We start from the raw sequence: 26790 nt of genomic DNA on the forward strand, positions 1-26790 counted from the left end.
ACTTTAAGCAATGGTATTGGAATGATATTAGAATGATTTCAGCTTCGTGCAAGTAACTTCAGTTTAGAGTGTATTGCGGTGTAATTTTAACTTGTCAAAAGCGCGGTAAAAAAGGACATTTCAAAAATTCAGTAGTGAACTTAAACTTTTGTTTCTATTCTATCGTATAAGGTGAAAATTTCCGTTGATATATTAGAAACTTAGCGAGTAACCCTTTCCATATTTTATTTTCTTGTTGATAGGTGATAAAAAGTATATGAAAAGTATATGTAAGTCACGTGACTAGAATAATTTTTTTTTCAAAAATTTTTATTTTGAGAGAATTGGAAAATATTATCAATAATTCAATGTTAAGAATCAACGGTTTTTCTTAAACTCTAAAAATTACAAACAAAAAATAAAAAACAAATGTTTGTATCTTCATTTCCCCCTGTTCCTTATGGAAATCCATATGGGACAAAAATTAAAAAATTGAATTAAACTAATAAAAATTATGAAAATTATTTAAATAAATAATACATAAATAAATAATTTAATTAGATACAAACTACCACTCGTTAGCAACTCAGAAAATCGCCAAACCTGCTAATTCAACATTATCACTTTCAGCCGACTCAAAATATCAGTAATTCTCAACGAACTTTACATTGCTTTTATTAAATGAAGCCTTTAAAAATTTATTCAAAAAAATAAAAACAGTCAAAATAATTTTTAATTGTAATTTTTGATAAATATTTTTTATTTATTCAATTATTTTTTTATTTTCACAATTACAAGCATTATTCCTTTTGTGTTTCTTCATATTTTTTTTTTAAATTTCACTTCATTACATTATTGTTCAGTGATTTTTTGCCAAGCATTTTCAATCTCTTCTTTTCTTGTGTTATTTTTAATAATTATTTAATATCTTTTATTTAGCACAAAAATTTGGGTATTTTTATATGATAATTTTTTTTGTAAATATATCAGGACAAATTTGGACGACATTTGGTTTTTCATAGAAAGAAACTACTCAAAAAAATATATTTTTTTAAAAGTGTTTAAATTGATATCAAGGAGGGTTATTTTTATTATTAAAAGTTTTGTACCACAATAATATATTAAATGATAAAATTTGTGTTTTATTTTTATTATATTTAGATCTTTTTTTTTAATATAAAGAGTTCTTTTCCATTTAATTTATAATTTATATTTATTCGTAATGAAACAGGTATCCGGATAAATTTTGCTAGTTTTTTTGACAAATATTTTATTTATTTATTATTGTTATTAATATTATATAAGCTGTATATCAATATTATTATTAATATATTTAATATGAACTGCTGAACAAACAAAAGTTATTTTATATATATTTACAGCTATTAGTTTAGTTTAATATATATTCAAATGTTGTATATTATAGCAAGAAGTTCTAGCAAAAAATTCTAATCAAAAATGATTTGTGCCCGTTATTTATTTTATTTAATTTTATTTTTATAAATATTCGCGTCTTTTATAAAAAATTGTAAGTGAAGACGCCGAGTTCTAGCACGACTAGAAAAAACTAAGAAATTTCTACCTGAAACATTTAAAACCCGTTCTTTTTATTAAGATATTAAAAAATAAGCTCAAGCTATAGCAATAATTATTTTTTTTAATACGCAAGAAAAGTAACCAAACTACCTTCAAAAACAAGGGATTTTTATTAAATTTTTACAAAAATATTAGTTTGGTTGATCATTGAAGGATTTTCTTTTATAGATCTTGAATTTTACCTTTTTTTCTTGATTTTTTTAATACACATAATACTTAGGCACTAAATGCAAGGCGATAAATGGAAAAGAAGAAAAAATCATAACTTTAATACTTTTATTTATAAATATAGTTTGTTGTTTATTTATTATTTATTTTTTTTCTTAGTTAGTTTTATTCACTGGGAGCGGAAAAAGGACATTTATCATTATTTATTATTAATTTTTTATGTTTATATGTACCAAAGGAAACACCTGTGTGCGGTTTTTATGTGCACCACTCGTTCAAAAAAGCATAAATTTTATATTCTAAAAGTGAGTTTTTTTTTTGTATAATATAATAAAATAATTTTACATAAGACATTAAACAAACAAATATACAATTTTTTCAATAATATTAATAAAATAAAATAATAATTATTACGATATCTTCTGTTTTGTTTTGTATTTGTTGTGTGACTTGATTGATTATATTAAATTTTAAATAATAAAAAAGCGTTTAAAAGCATCATCTTATTAATTTACGTAAAACAAAAAGACAATTCTCTCGAGATAGAAGAGATATGTTACACAAAAAACTAAATGTTTTTATCATTACTGACTATTTTTCGTCGTTTTGTACGACTTCAAAAGCAATTTTTAATTTATAAATATTTTTTTTTAGCTGCGTGTTGTATTTATATATTAGCGATTTTTTTCCATTTTTAAGCAATTTTTTTAATTTTATCAATTTTTTCTTTAATAAAGTAACTTTTCGGGCTCGTTCTCGTCAGTTGATGTAGTCGTCACCACGGTATTTGTTGTGATTGTGGTCGTTTTAACGATTGTTGTGCTTCTGTAAATGATGAAAAATAAAATTATTAAAAATATTTATCATTAGTTATATAAACTTACCCATCTTCGTTAACTATCTCCTCAACATTTGTGTCAGTTTCTGTCGTTGTGACCGGTTGTTCACTGACTAAAATATCGTCATCTGTAATTTTTTGGTCAAAAAAGGGAAAAAAAGAAAAGAAAACGAAAAAATTGCTTTAAAATCATGTTCGATCGAGAAAAGTTAATCCTAAATAATTTCGTGTTAATTAATTTTTTCAAATCTTAATATTAAATTATTCTGTTATTTTAAGTATTTTTAAGAAATTTTCTAATTTTATAGATAGAGAATTAAACCTTCGACCACCAGGAAAATCTTATAAACTAAAATTTCGAAAGTTTTTGGTTCAGGATTGTTTTAAGGCACTTCAGAAAGTTGGTCACTCTCATCATAAGTTTTATTTTTTTGATTTTGATAAAATATTTACATTTAAGTTAGTTTAAGAAATTTTTTGGGGGTTTCATAAATTATATTAGCTAAGACAAGATCTACTTGAACTACAAACTAATTAAATGCTAGTTTACTAAATTTATACGTAAAAACAAACAAAAAATAGTTAAACATGCAACAAAAGAAAATAATATTAGGTCGTCGTCCGTGTGTCGTTTAAACTAGAAAGAAATTTTTGTTAGTCGCTTCTAAAGTCATTTAGAAGATCTAAGAAGATTATTTTTATAGGAGAAAAAAATTAAGAGAATCTACTTTCAAAAAAATGTTTTTTTTTTTGCGAGAAAATGAAAATGAACGTACTATCTTCTATTAATTCTTCGCATTCGTCCACTACAATTTCTGGCGTTTGAATATTTTTTGCACCTAAAAAATCATAGAAAAATATAAAATAAAAATGAAACATAAATTAAAGACAAAAGACACCGATAACCGATTACGAGCCATAAAAGCATGATTCAAAAGACACAAAAAAGTCAAATGAAAAAATAAAAATTTCTTTGATTTCTAGACAAAAACCAGCACTGTACCTGTTTCATCCTCGCTACTGTCGGCGGCGCCAGGTTCATGCAAAGCAACGTCCGATCCGCTGGATGACCCAAATGTTTTACCTCGGTGCGTCGTCTTGACGTGCGATTCGTGGACTTCGTCAACGGGCGAGAGTTGTTCATCTGTGTCGGACCCGCTAAAGGTGACGTTACTCGGCGGCGGATAATCATTCGAGTCGTGCGTTTCTTCCGTAATGATCACCTCGCCATCGGGTCCGTGCTCCTCGCGTCTTATTGTCACCGTTTCGCGGCCCTCCGCATCAAAGGCACGCGTCGTCGTCGTACTTATTGTCTTGTTTTCGTGCGCCGCAGCGGCCGCCTCGCGTTGCTCACGTTGCAACTGACGCGCTTGCGTATAGCTGTTGGGCGCCTCAATGAGAATGAATTCGTCAATGTCGCCGCTGTAGTCGTCGTCGCCCGACGATATCAGCACAATCGGGTCCGACTGATCGAGAGACGACAACTGATGGACGTCTTCTAAGGCCAATGTGGAAATTTCTTTGATTACTTCGTTCGGATCGATTTCTTGCTCGTCTTCCTCGGCGTCGTTGTCGTCATCGATGTCCTCGCATTCGCGTTCCGTGTCGCGTTTCTCCTCGCCCCACTCGATGTCACCTACAGTGGGACGTGGTTGAACGACATCTTGAACATTCAAGTTTTTTCGTGCTTTCGAATGTTTCTTGATTGTCTTGACTTTTTTCGTCGTCGTCGTCACTACTGACGAATTATTTGTGGCAACGGGGATTTTACTCAATTTTTCCTCATTTATAAATCTCTGATTCAAGTCGTTCTTTTTTTGCTTCTTCTTGTTACTGCCGTCAAGCTTTTCTAATTCAGCTACTTTTTTTTCGAAATATTTTTAGATATTTTTTTTTGAAATTTTGGCAAAAAAACACAAAAAATAAACAAACAAATGAAAAAAGAGAAAATTTAGTCAATGATAAAAAAATGTTCCAATTAATTAAAAAAGTGTTAAAATAAATATGATTAAAAATTTTCTGATGATCATTCCAATTTTTACAATTTTTTACAAAAATTTGCTTTGTTTTTCATGGCAAGCAATTTTTTTTTTAAAATGAAAACCAAGGTCAAAAATTTGTAAAAAAATAATTTTTCTTTAAAAGTTACCACGAGACAGTACTTCAACCAGTATTTATATTGATTACCACAAAGACACACGAAACACAAAAACAAACAAATAAAATTTTAAACTATAAAAAAATTTGTTAGAAAAATATCACAAAATACGAAATATTTATGAAAATTTTGTTTCCTATCCTACTTAAGTCTATCTTTCTATCTATGTCTTTGCTAATTTTTCTTAAAATTAAGTATTTATGGGAAGTGTAAGCAGTTCGTAAGAGACTGAGAAAAATTCAAGAGATAATTTTTTTTGGGAAATGCAAAATAAAATGGGAATAAATTCTTTTTTGGCCAATTTTTGACAAATAATGAATTTTAAAAGGGTGATTTTTTTTGTAAATGAATTAATTATTTTTAAAGAGGAGAGAGAGAGAAAAGGCATGAGAGGACCAACGTGTGTGTTGCAGGTTATTGGCATTAAAATTATCATTCCTTTGCGTGTTTAAAAGCTAAAATCGTTCGTCTAAAAATTAAAAATTACCGTTATCGGGATGGGTGATGACTTCAGTTTTTTCCACAATTGTCACAGTTGGCTCAGAGTGCGTTTCTACGACGATTTTTTCAATGATTTGTTCATGGACTTCATCTTCAGCTGCGGGAGTGGGTGGTGGTGTTTCTACTTGTGGTGCAGATTTTGATGGGGGAGCTACTTTTGTTACTTCTTCCTTGACTTTTTCGATGATTTCTAAAAAAAAAGTTAAAAAAATATTTAAAAATTCAATTTTTAACGAGGATGAAACGTGATTTTTTTCACCTTCTGGTAAATCATGAGACTCTGATCCCCCGTTAACGTGATTGTTTTCAATGACAATTTCGCGTTTCAGTTTTTCCTCGACAATTGCGGGTGCATGAACTTGTGCGTGTTCAAGTTGTTTTTGTGCCTTTTGCTTTTCGTAGTCATCCGTGACAATTTGGACATCTTTCATGCATTGCTCAACGATGTCGTTACGCTGGATTTTGTTTAATGCCAATGCGAGTTCATTGCCAGTTGCCTTTGGACCGCCTTGTCGCAGCCACAATCGCAGTAACACAGAAGCTTGTTGTTTCTCGTCTTGCGGATATTCCTCCTTAATGAGGGCGATATCTTCGTTCGACACTTGCAACTCGTGCGCCAGTTTCTCCCAATCGTTATTCAAGAGAATCGAAATGTCCGAGATACGAATGTCCGCCTTCAAGATCTCCTCTTGCTGCTTTTGCAACAGGAAACTTGGCATATTGTACTTTTGATTGTAGGATCCGCTGATATCGACTTCGGAATGCGACTCACTTCCAATGATCTTTTCGGGTACTTGGAAGTTGAGAGTGCAGAGCGGCGTTTGTGCGGGCTCTCCTTTGGCAACCTTTGGTTCGTTCATGAAAACAATGCGACCGATGCCGTCGTCCGTTTCACGCAAACGCACATTGAAGGCGAGTCGGTTCTCCTTGAAGGCGCTGAACTTCATGTTGAGTTGCTCGCCCGACTTGAGGACTTGCACAATGTTGCCGGCAAATTCCAGGTAAATGTTGCGTCCTTCGCACACTTCGATGTCGCGCGATTTGGCAACTTCGGTAAAGTGTTCTTGCTGTTCGAGTGTTTTGTCTTCTTTGTCGTCGGTCATGCAGAAGACGCGCACCTGGGCTTCTTGTGGGTCCACGCGTTTGGCAAAGATGACGAATTTCGCCATGAAGGGGACGTGAGCCATGTGCGAGTAGAGCTCCGAGGCCATTTTGGTGGCATCTGAGATGTTGCGACAATCCATGAGCCAGAAACGAGCGGAAACTGTCGTCGTGAACGAAACGCAATCTTTGACGAAGGTCAAAGGAGTGCTTCCGGTGACGTCTTCCCAGACCGCGCGATTTTGACCGCCCGTGATGGAACAGAGTAATCTCAAAGTGGGTGCATTGCCAGAATATTGGTTAATCATGCCTTGATTGTAGGCACGTGGCGCCGGCATACTCAAGGTGATTGCCTTGTGGAACTTGCGACGACGCGGCTCGACAGTGACGACAGGCGATACCGCCACAGATCTTCCCAAAAGTTTAGCTGTGACATTCGGATCGATCGGTTGTGCTTGCAGACCAACACGAATTTTCTTTGTCAACGCATTCGGCGGGAAGATCGCCTGGACCTGCGGAACTGCCGTTGCCGACACGGTTCCGCCATCAGGCCCAATGGCGTGCACTTCCTGCCGAATTCTCGACACAATCGCAAAGAAATTGGGGAAATCATTTGTAACGATACGTGTGATGCGACTCGTGTGCAAGTCTTCGATCAAGTTCAACGATTCGCTCTTGAAACTCTCGTTCAAGACGTCCTGGATCGCCTCCTCGCTGTCGTAGAGCGTGTGTTCGCGCCATGTGTCTCCATTGTCGGACCGCAAAATGATGATTTCACGTTCCTTCTCACGGAGCGAGGCAAAGTGCGGGACTTCGATGATGACGGGGCCCAAGAATTTGGCGGCAGCTGGCGACAATTGCAGAATGCGACTCACTAATGCCTCGCCCTCCATCAAAGGAGGCGGGTTAGAGATGCGCTGTGGCTTTACGTAGCGACACGTGATTCGAGTTGGCTGGGCTGCCGATTTCGGTGGCACAATTACACGCACACCGCTGTGACGACAACCACGCATCGCGCCTCCGCGAGCATCCACCAAAAAGGAAACCAAAAAGCTGTGAATTGAAATTGAAAATTAATAAAAAATATCCCGCTAAAAAATTTGAAACCTTATTAGATTAGATCAAAAAACGAAAAAAAAACGTCTAATAAGAATTTCCAAAAAATTAAAAATTTAGCCAAAAAAATCCTAGAGATTAAAAAAATTCAAAAAATGGTAGAAAGGAACAGCTAGGAGAGCCGCTAAGCAGAAAAGCCACCAACCAAGTTTGAAGAGAATGAAATGAATCCGATAAGAAAAGTGTGAAAATCTTAAAAATTCAAACAAAAAACAAAATTTTTCATGCAAAAACTCGTAAAAATGAAAGCAATAGACGAAAAATTGTGAAATAATGAGGGAATGAAGATGAAAAACAAATGAAAAAAAATAACTTTCCGTCACCGACTACAACATTTTTCAATTATGAATGAATGAGATCATAACCCGTGCCCAAGTGGTCTAAAATAATTTTTTTTACAAATTTTAATAATGTTTTTTGGAGGAAATCCAACTAAATTTTTTATATACATTTAAAAAAAAAACTTTTAGTAGGATTTCTCTCGTTTAACTTATGAATAATTAAATTTACAAATAAATTAATTTTATTGTCTAATTATTAAACTATAAGAAATATATAATAAGATAATGTACCTTTCCCTACACATCGGTACAATTTTGTTTCTATTGTAACCATTGAATGATTCTAAGCAGGATTGAAATTGATTCAACAACAAAACGTCGTCACTAGCACTATGCCCGTTCAAGAAGCGTTTTCTAAGTTTTTCAAAAGAATATCATAGACAGGACATCATAACACAGGAACGCGTTAAAGATTAATTTTTTTAAAATAATTTTTTAAAATGTTTTTTTTTTGTGTTAAAAATTGTGTGTCAAATAAAAAATAATAAAAATTAAAATTAGTATTCTGTATTTTTTGTTGTAACGTGTTAAACTAATTTTTTTAAAAAAATCTGTTAATCAATCGAACACAAAAAAAAAAATAAAACTTTTTTTTATTAACAAAAAAAATTTTTTCTAATTTGTTAAAATAATACGGTTAAAACACACAGAAAAAAACGGGGATTCAGTAGCATTTTTTGGCAAATTGGCAAAAAGCTATTTAATTCTGTTATAAAACTTTCACCGTGTTTTTGAAAAAAAAAATTTAGATAATTTTTTTAAAAAGTGGATATTGGTGCTTAAAAATTTTAAAAATTCATTATAAAAAAAAAAACATAAAAATGCAAACAAAAAATCTACTCATTCATTAAATATTTAAAAAAAATAATAAATCTAGTAAAATTTTTAATTTAATGGATTGAGCAAGTAACGTTTTTAAATATTTTACTATTTAACGAAAATCTAATTTATTATTCAGAGCTCGTGAGCTTGCTCAATCCCTAACATGCTATTTTTTTTATTGAATATAAATATTTAATAACACTTCACTAGCATCAAACATTGGTGTGTAACTTTGTTCATAATAAAATTTCTACTTGTTGACGTGTTTTTGTGTTTTGTCGAACCAAATATGTAAAAAAAATGTGAGAGATGAGACAATTTATGTATTCACGTTAGTAACTTTTAATGCGAATGCAAGCATGTTTGTATGGGTTAATTTTGAATCAGATGAATTAATAAAAAAAAAACCACAAATATGAGCCAAAAGAGAGAATATTTGTTAATATAAAATGTATTTTGTTTAGATTTAATTAAGAAAAAAAATATTTAAAGTAATAAAAAACATGAAAAAATCGGAAAAATATTTTTAAATAAGAAAAGCACAAAATTTCTTACCCAGCATGAATGGGATTTCTTACGATCTGACAATTGTCAGTCACGGAAATGTCCAAGGGATTTGGCGTCGAGTCTCGGCTCATGCGAGATTTTTCCATGTAGTTGTATTTTTCGGCGTCTGTTTTGAAGAAATAATTAAGTTAAAGTGATTTTAAAGGATTTATTAAAAAAAAATTATACCCGATAAAATTCTTTCCACCATTTTCTCGTCGCCAGTTACATCCATTTGGTAATGGTCATCTTGCAAGTGCTTGCTCTCGTCTCCCGACATGTAATTGTATTGCTGGTGATCGGACAAACTTGGATCCTCGCCACCTGTGGAAACGTTAAAAATATTAGTTTTTGTCATTTCGCGAGTCAATTGAGAACTGACTAAGAAAAAATATTTCTAATAATAATTAAGTGTACCTACAACTGTAAAAAAAAAAGAATTCAATATAAGATTACGATAATTAGTAGAGTACAGGAGTTACGTGATAAGATTAAAATCATACTGTGAATATGTTCGTCTGATTATGTGCAGTGCAGGTAAATTATTATTGTTTGTTTCATTAAGAATGAACGTGGAACGTGTGTGAACGTGAAAAAAGACTTGAAAAAAACATAAACAAAATTGTGAATACGGAAGTTTGAGAAAAAATATGTGAAACGAGAGAGAAGAAGAGGGGTGAGAGCCACATCTATCACTATACTTACGAGTATATCGCATTTGATTTTGGTAAAATGGCAATTGATGTGGTGGCGTTTGTGCATTACTAAATACAACATTCATTGTTTCATTAACATTCGGTTCATCTGCACCTCCTTTTTTTTATCGTATTTGTTAAATTTGTTAGAATTTTCGGTATTAAAAAATTAATTTCTAATTTATTTGTTAAAAAGGGATATTAGTTCAAAAAATTGTTATTTTCTTGTTAAAGCTTGGGAAAAAGCCACTACGATTCCATTCAAAGCCATTAAATGCGATATAGTTTCATTTTTTGGTTCAGTTTAGATATTTTTTAAATCAAAATCACGAGTGCATGAAACTATAACGCAAATGTGTGATGTCAAAAATTTAGAAAAATTTTTACCTTCATCTTCAGAATCTGACATGAAAGTTTCATGCATGCCTTCGGGAGCGATAACTTTGTATTTTTCCTCGACAGTTCCGGTGCTGGTGCTTGTCACATTGGTTTCGGTGACGACTTTCAATGTTTCCACGATGGTGATGTAGCCCAATTTGTTTGCCAAGCTTAATGGGGTTTGTCCGTTCTGTGATAAAAAAAAAAATGGTTAATAGCTGTTTTTCACAAGGTCAATAAATTTAATACCGTAATGTAGATAATTCTTATGGAAAAAAATCCGTTACAAATTCAAAAAATGCTAATAATCAATGGAACATCAATTTTGAAGTTAATAGAACAATGTTTTTCCATTAATTTTTGTATTTTTTTAGCAATTTTTTAGACAAAATCAAATAAAATAAAAATTCATTAAAATAATTCATTCTCAAAAAATTTGTTAAAAATATTAAAAAGTTGAGGTATTTCGTTAAATATTCAAAATTTTTACGTAAAAATGTTAATAGAACGCATTTCAAAACCTATTTTTGTTAATAGAACGTATTATTTTTTTCCATAAGAATTATCTACATTACGGTATTTTGTGTCGGCTTTATTTCGGTTTTGTTGAAAAAATTCAGAAAAAATTACAAAAAAATGAAAAATATGAAAAATTGTGACTTTTTCTTGTATTTTTTGATTAAAAATTATAGGTTATTAATAAAATGTTGAAAATGAACTTAAAATGTAGAAATTTACCTAGAACATTTAAATTACATTTGAAAAAAAAATAATGTCATAAAAAACTGTCAAAAAAAATTTTTTTTTTTCGAAAAATAACTTCAGTAATATTTTAATTTTAATTTATCGAAATAACATTTTTTTAAATATAAAAATTCTTAAAAAAAAAAATAAAAAAAAATAAAGCCGAGAATGCACAAAAATGTTCTTTTTGATGATCTTTTCAACTATTTTTTAATCAAACTCTAAAAATATCTAAAAATTTTAATCAATTAATTTTTTTTTGCAATTTCAATGTGAAATGGAATTTTTCAAGCAAAAAATTTCGTATTTTTCTCTCTATTTAAATTTGTTTCCGATAAAAGCAGTGAAAAATAAGTCGCAGAATCAAATTAAGTCGCCTTAGAAAGAAAAAAAACTTACATTGGCAACGGCATTCGGATTAGCGCGATGTTTCAACAGCAAATTAATAATCAACGTATGTCCTTGTTGAGCGGCTTGATGCAACGGAGTGTAACCCACATTGGTGTTCATTTCAATATCTGCATCGTGTTCTACCAAGAAACGCACCATCTCGACTTGTCCAAAGTGTGCAGCGACATGAAGTGGCGTAAAACCGCTCTTTGTGACAGGATTCACTTTTGCTCCATTATCGTATAAAATTTGCGCGACCGCGACACGATCTTCCTCGGCACATAAATGCATCGGAGTCAGACCATTTTTGGCGGCGTGATTTGGATTTGCTTGTTTTTCCAGCAATAACGACGTCATTTCCGCATGTCCTTCCTTGGAGCTCAAATGAAGTGGCGTGAAGCCCGATTTGCTTTCGGCATTTGGATTGGCGCCATGCTCGAGCAAAATGTTGGCGATATCCATTTGATTCTTTTTGGCGGAAATATGAAGCGGACTGTGACCATTTTTGGCAACTGCATGTGCATCAGCTCCCTTTTCCAGCAATAGAAGAGCGACATTTTGATGGTCGTAGTGCGAGGCGACATGAAGCGGTGTCACGTTATTCTTGCCTTGCGCATCGACAGGGGCATTTTTCTCCAAAAGTTGACGCACGACATTGATGTGACCGTATTTGGCAGCCAAATGCAACGGCGTGAACTTTTTCTTGGTTTGCGCATCAATTTGGGCGCCATTTTCCAACAAGGTGGCAACAACTTCGTCTTGACCCTCCTTTGCGGCGATATGTAATGCGGTGTATTGATCTTTTGTTGTGGCATCTACTTGAGCGCCATGCTGCAAGAGCAACATTACGATATCAATGTTGCCCAAACGCGATGCAATATGAAGGGGAGTTTGTTGTTCTCTGGCACGAGCGTCAACTTGAGCCCCGTTACGCAATAAAATCCGGATGATGTCGGTTTGATTGGCTCTTGCGGCCAAATGAAGTGGTGTTTCGCCACGCACCGTCGGGACATCGGGACTCGCTTCGTGCTGCAACAAGTAAATAACGATGTTCATGCAACCCATGAACGAGGCGACATGCAAAGGTGTCAATCCCGATTCCGTAGTGGCACTTATGCTAGCACCGTGTTTCAACAGCAACTCGACTACCTTAATGCGATTTTTCTTGCATGCAATATGGAGAGGCGTGAAACCGTTTAGGGCACGTGCATTGGCATCCGCATTCCGATCGAGAAGCAATTTTGCGACCTTGACGTGACCACAATGGGCGGCAACGTGCAGCGCCGTCAAATAATCGACAGTTACTTCGTCGACGTTGTTGTGGTGCAACAAAATGCGTGCCGCTTCAACGTGTTCACCTTGTGCCGCCATGTGCAAAGCTGTCAAGCCGTTTTTGGTCTTGGACCAGATCGGGGCATCGTGTTTCAAGAGGATATCGACGACTTCTTCGTGGCCCGAACGAGCGGCGCAATGCAACGGAGTGAGACCGTCACGCGTAACGGCATCGATTTTCGCGCCCTTCGGTATCAGCAAGTTTACCATGTTGGTTTTGCCCCATTTGCAAGCGACATGCAGCGGCGTAATGTTGTGCTTGGCGGTGAAATTGACATCGGCACCCTTTTCAATAAGCAAATTCGCGACATCGACGTTTCCGTAGTGCGCCGAGATGTGCAATGGCGTGAAGCCTGACTTAGAACTGATATCGGGATTGTGGTCGTTTTCGAGTAAGAGAGCAGCTGCTTTGGCATCGTCCTTTTTGGCGGCGATATGCAACGCGGGCAAACGTACCTTGCCTTTGGCATCGCTCTCCAAGAGTACGGCAACGACTTTGTCGTGTCCCTGTTGCATGGCGACTGCGAGTGGCGTGAAACCGTCTTCTGTCGCGAGTGCGGGATTCGCTCCCTTTGCCAGCAGATATTTGACACATTCGTCGTGATTTTCCTGCGCTGCCATGTAGAGCGGCGTAAAGCCGTTTTGCGATTGCACGTTCACGGAGGCACCGTGCTGCACAAGCAACTGGATAACGTCGAGTTTGCCGGCGAGCGAGGAGATATGTAACGCTGTGTTGCCCTTCTTTGTGGCATTGTCGACTTTGGCGCCGCGATTCAGCAGTTCGCGCACGATCTCGATGTGACCGTCTTTCGCAGCCAAGTGCAGAGCGTTAAGGCCATTCTAAAAAAAGACATTTTTTTTAGTAAAATTTAAAAAAAAAACTTAAAAAGGTAACTTACAGCATTGCTTGTATTAATATCAAGTATTTGACCTGTTTCTAGGAATTCTACGAGTTTTCCAAGTTCTCCGCCACGTGCAGCCCTTAAGAAGGATGTGTTTGTGTCGGCCTGCAAAAAATAAGAAAAAAAAACAAATAAAAATTTAATCCTACTTAATCATTGAAACAACATGAAAACAAAACTTCATCGCGTGATCCACAAGCAAATATTTGTTTTAAACATACATCATGAGAGTTACGTGACACACCAAACGACTACCGCTTGCAACATATGAGAAACATCTGTTTTTCTAATTAAATAAATGTACATCGGTGGCTAAATTCTTCGCTTGTTTTGCATTAATATTACATTTGAGATAATTTATCGTGAAATGCAGACTACTGGCAATAGCATCAATTTTTAATGTGCTTGGATTTAGATTTGGAGTGACATGACCTCTGCAGAAGTCACTTGTCACATTTTAGTAGCGCGATCAAAAGATTTGCCAGCATTCAAAGCAAGAAGAAATATTTGAACAACAATAAGTAGAATAAAAAGTGAAAAAGGTGGACAAGAACAATCAAACAAATAACTTTCGAGTGCCCTTTAACGTCATATAGACAGATCCTGGACAGATTGCTGATATCCATGAAGTCACTATTCAAGCAAAAGATTGGATTATAAATTCTCATATTGTTTTATAGTTCCCGAGAACACGTTGAACGAGAATAATAATAATTTAAACTTTTCATAAAAATATAATAAACAAAAATTTGAAAAAATATTCTATTAAAAGAAAAATTGATGTTCCATTAAATTATTAGCAATTTTTGAATTTGAAAACCATAAGAAATACATTATTTTTAAATGAATAAAGGTGAATAAATTTTGAAGGTTTTGTACTCTACGGATTGAAAATTGATTTTAGTTTCCAAGAACACATTGAACGGTAATAATAAATAATTAAGGCATTTCATAAAAATATAATGAACAAATAAATTGTTAAGGAGTATCCAAAGAAGAACGTTATGAGAAAAAAATTACGAATATTTTATTTAAAATGAAGCTCAATTTTGCATATTTCGTACTCTACGGATTGAAAAAGAATTTTATTGATCCCTTTTTTTTCGAAAGAGAAATCTAATCTAATCCATTTAAATTTTGAGGAGTTAATCTAATCCCTTAAATAGAAGTTAATTGATCCACTTATGAGATAATTGAGCTCTCAAATCTCTTAAAAGGACAAATTGACCTCTGAAGGGATTAAATTAGCTTCTTAAAAAGCTACATGGATTAGATTAATATTCCTTTTCCAAAATAAGGAATCAAATTATCCTCGAAAGGGGTTAATATCACTTTTTTTTTCAATCCGTAAGGTGTGAAAAAATGTTTTTGCAAAAAAAACCGCTACTGCAAAGACAGCGGAAGAACTTTCCCACAAAAGTGTCAAAAAAAATCTTGGCAAAAAATTTCCCATGCACACTTTCGACCATCAACCACCACAATTCATCATCATTTATCGTCGTCCGTCACTCTTCTTCTCGCTCTTTCTGACCTCTTTCGCATAAATAAATTAATTCAGCTTAATTGAAGAATTTCGTACAAAACATCGACGACGACGACAACGACAACAAAATATCTAAAAAGAAAAATGATCGTTGTTGTCGAAGAAGGCCCGGCTCAGCAAGACAAGAGTAAATAACAACAACATGCGAAAATGTTTTATTGTCATTTGAATATCGCCACGTTTTCAATTCGATTTCGGTGTGAACTTTACTGTGATGCTCGACAAACGCTCGACAATTCAACAAGCAAACAAATGACAAACAGAACAAAACACAAACTGTTGCGGTTTTGATTAGGAAGATCGTTCGTTTTTATGATTGTGTCATCGTTCGTCCGCATGTCATCAATTAAGTCCGTTTTTATTAACTTTGTCTATTTATTAGTGGTAGTAGGCTCTATCGTGTCTATTGTATTATTGTTGGTTGTTTTATTGCCGTCTGTTCTGAAAAATTGTTGCAAATTATGTTAATGAACGTTTTGATAAAGACTTTGTCGCGACACCGATGACGACAGTACATACTTTGACGTTAAATAGAGCTGAAAAGAGACCTTGACGAAGCTTTTACTCTGATTGTGTATCCATGGCAAAAACACAGAAATGGATTTTCCCAAGTTTTTCTAGTAAATTTATTTCTTTATTGCACGTCAATTTGAAGCGAAGAACCGTAAAAAACGGATCTTTGTGGTCCTTATCAAATATTTGCATTTCAAAACCGTCATTCCTTGTTATGATAATCGTCTAACGTACGTCCAAATTTTCATCAGTCGACCTTTAACTTCAAAAGTTTTGCTATGAATTCAAAGGTTGAACGAGGAGGATTCCTTCCTTTTTTTTAAAGCTTGTTCGCAATTCGTTGAAAAATATTTATCAAAACACGTGACCTTGTAGGCGGTTGCCGTAAATAGCAAGCAAGCGACTAGAAAAGTAGTATAACCCTATTTTGACACACAAAAAATATTTGAAATGAATAGAAATCGATATAAAGTGTTATTTGTTTTTTTTTTTTATTTTGCATGTGCTTTGTACTTGGCTAAGAGGCTAGAACCGACATCGAGTATACTCGTGAGGCGAAAAATGACATAATATTAAATTTTATATCATTGTTTGTTCGTTCAGGGTGTAATGAGCGAGGAAAATGAAGGTGCGCACGACCGATTCTAAAACATTAAAGCTTTTAAAATAATAAAAGTGACGGTAACTTTGTGGTGATTTCATTGTAATTTCTCGAAATAATATTTTGTGCCGTTTAATGCATTATAAAATTAAAAATTTATGTAAAATAACTTGCAGTAGGTACGTTTTTTACTTCAGATATTGAAAAAAATATATTTGATGATTTTTTAAAAAATAATTTTGAATAATTTTTAAAAAATAATTTTTAAAAACTATTAAATTTAAATAAAATGATTAAAATAAAATAATTTTTAAAAAATTAATTTAAATAATTTTTAAAAAATTAAATTAATTTTTTAAAAATAATTTTAATTAAAAAAAATTAATAGTTTTTTGATTTTTAAATTAAATTAAAATTATCATTAAAATTATTTAAATAATAAAAAAAAGGAAAAAATTATTTTTTTCGGGAACCAAACTCATTTGTAAAAAAAAATTAAACGATTTTTAACAAATTTTTTAAATTATAATTAAAATAATTCATTAAAATTATTTAAATTTCTTTTTTCAGTATAAAAAAAAAGTATTTCAACTCCCATAGATTTTGTTACTTTATGAATTCATCAAATATAGTTTGAATTTGTGGTTCAATGAACGATTTTCAGCATTTAATCAAGTGGTTTTACCATTTTCAGATCGATATTGTTCAAAAATATCCAACAATAAACGATTAAAACAACTTGAAATCATCAAATTTGGATTAAAAATAATTTTACAACCGGTTCTCGAGCTTTTCCATATTGACATCTCTAGCTGTCTATTTATCATGACAACGCACACAAGATATTTAGCACCTGCTACCATATAAACTCACATTGCTGAAAGTTTGATGTAGACCACCTCCCTAGATGATGTCGATGTAATAAAAAGGAAATTTTGTTTTTCGATGATGCTCAATAACCTTGACTTCCTTTTTTATTGAATATTGATAATTTACGGAGAAATTGAATATTTGTTGGACATTCCATACTTGTCCCCCTCTTAAATTGTAAAAAAAAAACAAGTTACGACTTGAATTGAAATGAGGATGTTGTAACAAAAGACAATTCCTTGAAGGCATTCGAATGGAAACGGAAATGAAATTGATTTTCGTGCAATGACAAAAAACTAAGTAGTTTTATGGAAAATGGCGGAAATGGAACAAAAAATTTGCAAGTCAAAACATTTAAATCTTGCTTTATCTGGCATCGCGTATTTATGTCCACGAATTACTGTCAGAGCTCCTGAAATTACGGTTCGTGCTTAATGCGACAAATGAACGACAGGTAAACAAAAAAAGGAAGAGGGTGAATAATCACCTGAAGCTTGGGCATTCCTTTGAACATTTTTTTTTGTACTTGAAAAAAATAAATGAGACGACACGACGTCGTCGTCGTCGTTACACTACAATTAGCAATAACGCGCTGAATAACCCATATAGTGAACTCACTCTATATAATCAGAACATTAGCTCTATTATTATTATATTTTAGTACAAACACGAACATTTGAGTCACGAAATGAGTGAAATGATTGTATTGTAGTAGTATTTTTGCTCATTTTTCGCTAGTGGTTCACGAAAAAAAAATATTTCATTGAATATTCTACGAGATACTGAATTGTGAATGAATGAATTCGAAGCTCGAACACGATCGTCTTAATTGAATTTAATTCTATCGTGTTTGTGATACGAAAAAAAAAATATCAAGATGATGTTCGGAATTCCGATGTAAAATGACTACTACCGTACATTCCTGGGGAAGTATGTAAGAGATGTTCTTGCTTGACTCGTGTCATGTTTCAAAGATGACGAGATTACAAGATGAACGGAGATAATGCCAGAGATATGTAGGTCATTGGGACTGCTGAAGGATATATCATTGATGGTAAAATAATATTAGACAAGATATTAAATTTTTTAAATTTCATAAATTTTATTAAAAATTTATTAAACTTTTTTTTAAAGCCGTCTTCGAACGAAAAAAAAACTTGGTAAGTAATTTTCTGATTAAATTTAATTTAAATAATTTCACTTTTTATCACGTCGCCAGGATTTTAGCTGAGAAGGGGAAGATAAAAAGGATTTTTTTTTCATAAATTGGATTTTATTTAACTTAATTTTTGTTTGTTTAGGGAAAGAATTTTAAGGCATTTAATTTTCAAGGCCGAGTATTTCGGGGCAAATTATGCCTTGAAAATTTTTCGCAAAATAAAAAATAAACAAAAATGAGAAGAATTATTTTATAAAAAAAAGCTTTTGTATCTTCTCCTTTTCAACTAAAAACCTTTAAAAAGCGCAAAAATATTTTATTCTTCAATTTGAATTAAAATAATTATTTAATTTAATTAAATTTAAATTTTTTCTAGGTACATAAGACTGAAAATAAGGCCCTGAGAGCTATATTTTTATAAATAAGCTCAAATTTGGCCCTCCTCGAACATCAAATCCTATCCAATTAATCCAAATCAAGCAAAAACAAATTTATTAAAAGGAAAAATAGAATTAATTTTAAAAAAATTAAATCGACGAATGATTTTTTTATGTGCCAATCGAGCCTTAAACTATCCTGCGGTGTCAAATTAATCTCTTTTGAGCTCCAAATAAAATTTTCAACCAACATTTTTCATCATAAAATCACACATCACAGCTGGACTTTTCTCCATTAACATCATATCACTTCGCTTTATACTCCACAAAAAAAAACATTGTAACACGAAACACTTTTTTTGTTTTGTTTTTTGCCACACACGCTGAACGACTGCCTTACTCCACATTAAATGGAGGCCGACATAAAACATTTTTGGTTTGTCACTTCCATATTTGAACATTTATTTTCCTTTTTTTTTTTGACTCATTACAAAACGATTCTAGTCACTTGTTTTGTTTTTCAGCTGTTCATTCATGACTCAGACAGCAAAGTAATGAGCACGCCTTGATGCGTGAATGTTAAACGCACATCAATTATAGTTGCTATCATTACTTCATACGAAAATTTTACACTGATTTACGAGTTCTGAGTGGCAATGCGAGAGCACAGCAACGAAAATTTGTTGTTTTTCTGACGTGAGACAGAAGCAAGTTAATTATTTTTAAACGCAACATATGATTTATTTGTGTGTAGCGCATGTAACAGGTGTAACATCTGGTGTGAAATTCAGAAAAAAAAGAGTTCTCGTGCCATTTTTTGACTTCGTATAACATTGTAAATAATTTTTTTCTTCTTGAGAGTTTTGTTTACCTGTAACGGAAAGTATTTTCGCTTTTTACGGGAGCACATGATGTTTATCTTTCAAAAAACTCTTTTTTTTTAGTTTTGTTTATTTATTAAATAAACTTCTTACGAAGACGACGACGTCATTCAGCGTAATTTTTTTTTATCATTTACGACGCGCGACCGAAAGTTTAGACATTCGAGTAGCAACTAAACTTTTGATTCTCCTTAATCTTTGAGTAAACACTGTAAAATTTTATTCGATGGAGAGATTCCGCGACGACAGCAACATGGAACCGTACGTTTGTTCTAGCATTTTAATCATAACAAAAATGGCATTGTATTAATTTTAGCATCGTCGTGTTAAACAGTTTTTGTGTATACGGCGTTGTACCTTGAACGGCGGAATAGTTTTCCAATAAAACGTCACAAGTCATGGAATGCGATTACATCACGTACGCTCTTTTGACTTTTTTAAAGGGTGGAGCAGCGACTGGTATTCGAAAGTGTCGAAAGATGCATCGAAAGTGGTAATTAACTCCGAAAAAACCGGTCAAAGTTGACAAAATCCGTTATAAAAGTGATTTTTTTTTTGCTTTAAATCTTGTTTGAATCATCATGCGTCGGATCGAGCAAGGCAATAAATTCCCCAGTTTCAAATGTCAAAACAATTAAAATTTATAAATACAAACAGAGACAAGCTCTGAAAGAAGAAAAAAAATGTAATAAACGAGTTTGTATCTGACAAGAATGAAAGCAAAGTACTCAAATATCGCGGCGCATTTCTCAGTAGTACTTTAAGTTGAATGTTACAAATAATATAAATTACCCTCTTTTTTTGTAATTATTGTTCGTTTTATACATTCTTCAACACTACTGAATTGAAAAAAATGAAATAAAACATGATTTGCTCTTTTTTTTATTACAATTTAAACATGAAGTCCATGGTGATTCTCTCTCACTCGATTTATTACGAGAAAAACAGCAGAATGCGTACTTTTATAGTTTTTACCGCATCTCAAACTTATTTTGGAAAAATGCGGTATTATTCTCATTGTCATGTCCGTCTGTCCGTAATGCCGTGTAGTGTTACATGAATTAGCGGGTTGGCGGATATTCGAAAAAAATATACGTTGGAAAATTTTAAATATATTTAGGTTTTCTCGAAGAAATAGAAATTCGTGGAAATTCCAGAAGTTAAAAAAATTTCAAAAATTTAAAATGTTCAGAAAGTGAAATATCGTGAAAAATTTTGGTGAAACCCGGCTTGAAAATGCAGTTAAGATGTTTGTTTCAACGAATGTTTTTTAATCTCTTTCTTCTGCTGTGAGTGTGTTTAATATTAAAAGTTTAATTCGTTTTTTCAGCCAATAATTATCCATACGAACACCAGTCATGTTCTCGCGATGCGATATATAAACATAAATAAATAAACGTAGAAACATATCACAAATTAGGTTATTTTTAGGTTCATTTTTCGAGTGTTTCTTCGCAGTACCCGTAGAATAAGTAGCATGTTGTTGTTAATAATTATAATAATGTGTATGAGTAATGACTTTTTGGAGATTTAAACTTTTTTTTAGGTGGAATGCTCAATGGTGGCGATTGTGCGTGTGTTATTTTTTTTTTGTTACAAACAATGGAATTTGTTTGTTTTGAAGGTTAATTAAGTAAAGAGAATGAACTTTGAAATGTATTTGAATGCATGGAAGGAACTTTAGAGTACTTTCAATGGCGTCATGAGAATTTTAATGGGGTTCAAGGGACTGCATAAAGTTAAAAAAAATACTGTTGACTGAAAAATTTTAATATTTAACTAACTCTTGCGTAAAAATTTTTTCAATTAAATTCTATTAGGCTTTTTGGAATTTTTATATTAAAAAGTCAAAAGAAAGATGTAAAATTATCAAAGCAAAGAAACAAAATGACTAAAATTATTTTTTTTTTTAAAATTTTTTCTTTACTTTTTAGTTCAAATTTTAAAAAATCAAAAAAATTAAATTTTTTTCCCGAGACATCACGATAAGATTTATATGTGTACTTTTTTTTTAGAATGGAATCCCCCATTTAAGTAAATTAAGAAAATAAATTTATTCGCCTAAATAATTTTTCATTTAAGATCCCAATTCCATATGATTTTATAAAATCTGTGAAAATTTAATCATGAGAAATATTCCGTTTTTTTCTACAGCCGGTAAAAAATACAAAAACTTTATGAGAAAATAACTTTTGAGTCTTATTGGTTTGTTAAAAAACGCTGATTGGACCTCGAAACAGACCAAAAACTAACAAGTGACCTTTCAATGTCAAAATATTTCCTCGAAACTTCCAAAATCACCTCACACTTGACCAAATAATAATCAAATGCAGTCCATAATCCGCTCATTGGATGTTAATGTGACCACAAATCAATCAACACGCTAATTAATATTCCTTGATTGAACGATATTGTCATAATTTGAATGAAAATTTTATTTAACAAGCCAGCCAAACAGCAATAATCATCATCATAAAATCTTATTTAACCGAAATCAACGATTATTACGCCAATAACTGCTATAAATTATTATTATGATCTCCATGCACTTTCATTACAGCATCGCGCACCTTCATAATCCATGACCATGAACGATTTTTGTATCTCTGTCTATAAAGCAATGAAGAACTCCCCCTTTCATGATGATGATGATCTACATTCGCAGAGAGCATTCATGAAAAAAATATGGCCAGAAGGTGAATGATGACAATTTCTTTATAGTTTTTATTATTAAAGTACTCGACGATAAAAGATACACACAAGTGCTTGTTGTTGATGTGCATGTCCGCAAACAATAAACAATTGAACCTCCAACTCAATTCAATTTCAATCAATTTAATGAATCAATATAAAAGGTTTACAGCAAAGTCCCACATATGCTTTCGTGGATTTGTTTGGTTTGACATGATAATAAAAAAAAAGAAAGAGTAAAATATTTATTAAAAAGTCTGATAATATGTTTGTCTGCATTGTGTTGACTTGACATAAAAAAGAGTCGTAGCTCATATCTATTGAATCGATGTGGAATAGAAATTTTTTTTCTTTTATTATCGTTATAAATTACTATTGATCAACTTGATCGTATTTCTATTCTATTTAAAAAAAATAAAAAAAAATAAAAATTTGGGAAAGTTTTGATTGGAAAAATTCACTCAGTAGAATTTTCACAAATTTTTTAATTTTTGAGAAAATTTTAATAAAAATACAAAAAAAAAATCAAAATAAAAAAAAAATTTGAAAGATGTTTTTTGACCATTAATTTAGTCATTAAGTCTGTAAGTCAAAGATTTTAGATCTTTTTATTGAAGTTCAAGTTTAAAAAATTCTTAAATTCAAGTTCAAAAATTTTTTTTTCTAATTTTTTTTTCCACAGGTACATAGAAACCACGATAATTCAATTTTTCTTTAAAACGCAGTAAAAAACTGAAGAATGCAAAACTTTTATCGATTCACTTGATTTTATAATTTACAATGCATCATCATCTTTGGAAGCAAACTGTTAGCAATCGACATCCGTCGAGCGACCTCCTTCGTGAAAGTCATTGATATTCATCGCTATATTGGTTCTATTTTAAGAAATATTTGCTAATTCGACGTTTATAGGTCTATAGTGATGAGAGTTTGTTGAAAAATTATGCAACACTGGCAGATTTTTTCTCTTCCCCCAAGTCTGTTCTTCGTAGAAATACAAAAAAAAAATTAATTAAAAACTTAAGACATGGGAATTCAAAATGATCTGGGTTACTTCAATAAATTGCTTCTGTGCGCCGCGGCACAGAGATAATAAATGAAGCGACAATAGTGCTTCACAAAAGATCAAAGATGAAACCGAATCGCAGCTGCAGACAATCATATGTTCCGTACTAATAATAGAAATGTTCTCTGACCCATAATGCCACCACACACACACACACACACTCGCAAGTAAATGACAAGACGAAGAAAAAAAAACTGCATTCTTCTGTGTTTTTTTTTTTAAATAAAATCGAATTGAACGCACACACTCCCATTGTTAAGCAACAAACTGATGATGATGATTGTTTTCTTATGTTGACTTAAACTCTTCCTATTTCCGGTATGTCATGGCATTCTTTATGCTATACGTCTACAAGTCAATTTGCTTCGTGTTCTTCGTCTATCAACGCAGTAATAATTTTCAATTTTATGGCTGTAAAAGTTCTATTTGTGCCGTTTGACAGTAAATTATGATTAGATGTTTCTTGATAATTACGTTTGGTTTGTGGAGTTATAAATGATATGGCATGAGGTGACAAGTCGTTGTGCGGTTGCTGCGGGCTTTGAGGTTTCTTGATTGGCAGAAAATTCATCTGGAAATGGCAATTTTATTTAGATATCTCATGAGCTACTGCTTAACATGGAGAAAATTTAGTTTGGCTTTTTTGGAGCTTAAAAGATCTTTTCGACTCTTTTTATGATCAAAATTAAAAATTTTTATTTTTTATCAAAAAATTTACAAAAATAAGATCTTTTTAATTTTTTGTAAAATTTTATAAACCTTTAAAACTTTTCAAAGAATTGAAATTCTAGGAAAGAAATTTAGAATAAAAAATTAAAATAAATAAAAAAAATTATCATTTTTTCTCAAGAAATTTCAAAAATGTTCGAATTTTAATTTTTGAAGGAAAAAAAATTCTAAAAATTATCCATTTTCCTTTCATGAAAAACGACTTTGTCAAATATTTTATTCTTTCAATCACATCGCTCAAATTATCAAAAATAAATAAAATAAAAAAAATATAAAATTATAAAATAATTAAAAAATTAGTTTATTTTATTAAATTTAATTTTTATTAAAAATAATTAAAAAAAAAAATATTGACTTTTGAGTTTATTTTCAAATTTTGGTCTTATTAAAAAAAATTAAGATTTTTTTTATATTTTAGTCACTCGATGATTTATCGTCTCAAGAATTTCTCAAAAAAGTAAATATAATAAATTGAACCACATTTGACTAAAAATGTAAATTTTGATTAATATCACACGCAACTTTGTTGACACCCCTCATATGACACAATCGTAAATAAAAAGCAAATATTGTCTCTCACTTTAAAATCACATTTCCATGCATGCATTCGGTATTTTTGTTCGTCGGTCATGCACTGATGTCGTCTTAAATTACTCAATAAATAAATGCTCGTTTCATTATTCTTTCGATTTTTTTTTCTCAAAAACACACAAAAATAAAGGTCTTACTGATAATAAAAAGACATAAAAATGACCAAAAACTGAACTGTATGATCTAATTTGTACGCTTTTTGCTCTTCGCTCTTCTTCTTCATCACTTCATTTTTTTTTCGTTTCGTTGCCTTTCAAGCATGAACCGTGACATAAAACAGGTTTCAAGATTTTTCGACATAAATCGCAGCGAAGAGATTTACACGCGGACCGGTGAAATGGTTTGACGACGAAAAAAAAATGGCATGTATTGGAGAAGAGTTGAGTACTCTTTAACGTAAAAACGATAAAAAAGGCAAACATTGCAGCAAATAAATAAATATACATTTTGCACAATTAGTTAGATAAGGCACGACTTGGTTCTTGAATCAAAGTATATTGAGTTTTTTTTTGAAAAAGAAAAAATTGAACGAAAAAAAAAATGTGTTGCACTGAAAAAAGGTCTTTCTTTCATTGTCGATCATTGTTCTTTGGTCGCTCATGCAAGACGGTTCATTTTTAAATTAACTTTAAAAAAAATTATCTTAAATGCCTTTTAAATTACTCTTGAACTACAAGCATACGGGCGATTTGTGAGAGAGGTAAATAAGACATCGTTCGGTCTCGGTCATGTATCACTGTAATAATCACAGAGCAACAACAATAGCTCCAACAATAATAACTACGAAAATTTGCTCCGTTGTCACGGCATTTTTTTTTTCTTAATTTCACTTCCGGGCACAAACATTCATCACCATCGCAGTGCTTCTGTATTTTTTTTTTTGGACGGCGGTCAAACGTCGTGGTCGTCGTCGTCATCGCGCATATGGATAAAAATACTTAAATGGTGAACTGAACCTGTATCTCGGTCGCTACAGTGATATTAACATATATAGAAGGTAGGCACGCACATACGACGAGCAACGAGCGACACACATAAATTAAGCAGAGAACAAAATTATACAATAATTTTTTTGAGCGCTATGACATCATCAGCCATACACAGAAGAAGAGTGTTGTTTATAAAATTTCTGTGATTTAATTTTTTTTCTCCGCATTTCATTTTTTTTTAATTCACATTTCTTCGCACCGCACGAACAGAATTTTGTGCATCATTTTATTATTTTTGGCAATTCGCGAGAAATTTTCAGCGGTAACCAACCTGTTTCTCTACATTTTTCACTGGCTTTTGGACACCATTTGTGCCATTTCCAATGTTATTCGTCGTTTCGGCCGTCGTTTCGATCGCCGTTTGTTGTTCGGTTTGCTGCTGCTGTTGTTGTTGTTGATTTTCCTCCAAAGCCATTGTTGTGTAATAGTTTGTTATTATCCTTTTTCTGTGTTATTATGCTTCACTCGGTACGTGCTATAGATACTTGTGTATGTACACACCTTGTTTAACACCAATTTCTGAATATTTTTTGTAATTTCTTTTTATTATCGCACGTTTTTTATAATTATAATTTTTTTCACATATGATATTTTTTTTGCTTCACGAAAAAAAATATTTTTATTTTTTTTTATGTACGCGCGATAGTAGAAAGTGGCATTCAATATAAATTTTCGGGTTCACTTTTTTTTCTCACTTGTATTTTAATTTGATTTTTAGCCACAAAATACTCGTCAATTCAGCATTTTACAAAGTTCACATCATTCGTGGCTATTTATCGGGAATTTTCGTACAAAAATAGGGAATTTTTTATCTAGTTTTCTGTAGCACCAAACAATTTTTTTTAAAATAAAAATAAAATGTTCTGCATTTACTTTGAGGGCAGCTTCACTTCGAATACGGCGTTAGTACGTATGGTTTTTCGAAAGGGGACGCCAATGACTGACTGTGTGAATCGTGAATGAATTCGCTGCTGCTGCTATGAATGAATATGTGTGTGTGTTATCGCGAATGAATTCTTATTGGGTTCAAACAAGGGCCGGTCGGATCTGTCAATTTCACGTTTTGAACATAATTTAAAGCAAAAAATTAATTTCTAGCTAAAAATTTTATTTTAAAAATCAATTTTCAATAAAAATAATTAAAAATCAATTCATTAAAATTAATTTAACGAT

At 32.1% G+C, this 26790-nt stretch overlaps 1 protein-coding gene across 6 annotated transcripts; it reads right to left on the reverse strand.

Moving 5' to 3' along the window:
- Positions 1 to 1450: 1450 nt before the first annotated feature.
- Positions 1451 to 26541, reverse strand: LOC134835947 (ankyrin-3-like). 6 transcript variants are annotated; one of them, XM_063850993.1, is made up of 13 exons: positions 25889 to 26541; positions 13605 to 13712; positions 11383 to 13545; positions 10249 to 10429; positions 9872 to 9979; positions 9356 to 9490; positions 9176 to 9293; positions 5500 to 7394; positions 5227 to 5430; positions 3585 to 4217; positions 3358 to 3420; positions 2628 to 2709; positions 1451 to 2568 (listed from the first exon to the last, which is right to left on the reverse strand). In XM_063850993.1, the coding sequence occupies exons 1-13, from the start codon at positions 26030 to 26032 to the stop codon at positions 2472 to 2474; spliced, it is 5931 nt and encodes a 1976-aa protein (XP_063707063.1). In that variant the 5' UTR covers positions 26033 to 26541; the 3' UTR covers positions 1451 to 2471. The 6 variants fall into 6 exon arrangements, with proteins under 6 accessions (XP_063707063.1, XP_063707060.1, XP_063707062.1 ...); XM_063850990.1 differs by having other exon boundaries at positions 3585 to 4439; XM_063850992.1 differs by lacking the exon at positions 9872 to 9979 and having other exon boundaries at positions 3585 to 4439.
- Between the last annotated feature and the right edge of the window lie 249 nt (positions 26542 to 26790).

This window comes from Culicoides brevitarsis, chromosome 3, assembly GCF_036172545.1.
Source record: "Culicoides brevitarsis isolate CSIRO-B50_1 chromosome 3, AGI_CSIRO_Cbre_v1, whole genome shotgun sequence".
Classification (NCBI taxonomy): Eukaryota; Metazoa; Arthropoda; class Insecta; order Diptera; family Ceratopogonidae; genus Culicoides; species Culicoides brevitarsis.

Excerpts from the sequence above, each read along its gene's own strand:
- LOC134835947 (XM_063850990.1), bottom strand. The coding sequence starts at position 26,032 with ATGGCTTTGGAGGAAAATCAACAACAACAACAGCAGCAGCAAACCGAA. Across the intron at positions 9,491-9,871 it reads AAATCAAATGCGATATACTC|GTGGCGAGGATCCAAGTTTG; the intron begins GTAAGTATAGTG and ends ACGTTTCCACAG. Across the intron at positions 7,395-9,175 it reads AGAAATCCCATTCATGCTGG|CTTTTTGGTTTCCTTTTTGG; the intron begins GTAAGAAATTTT and ends TTCAATTCACAG.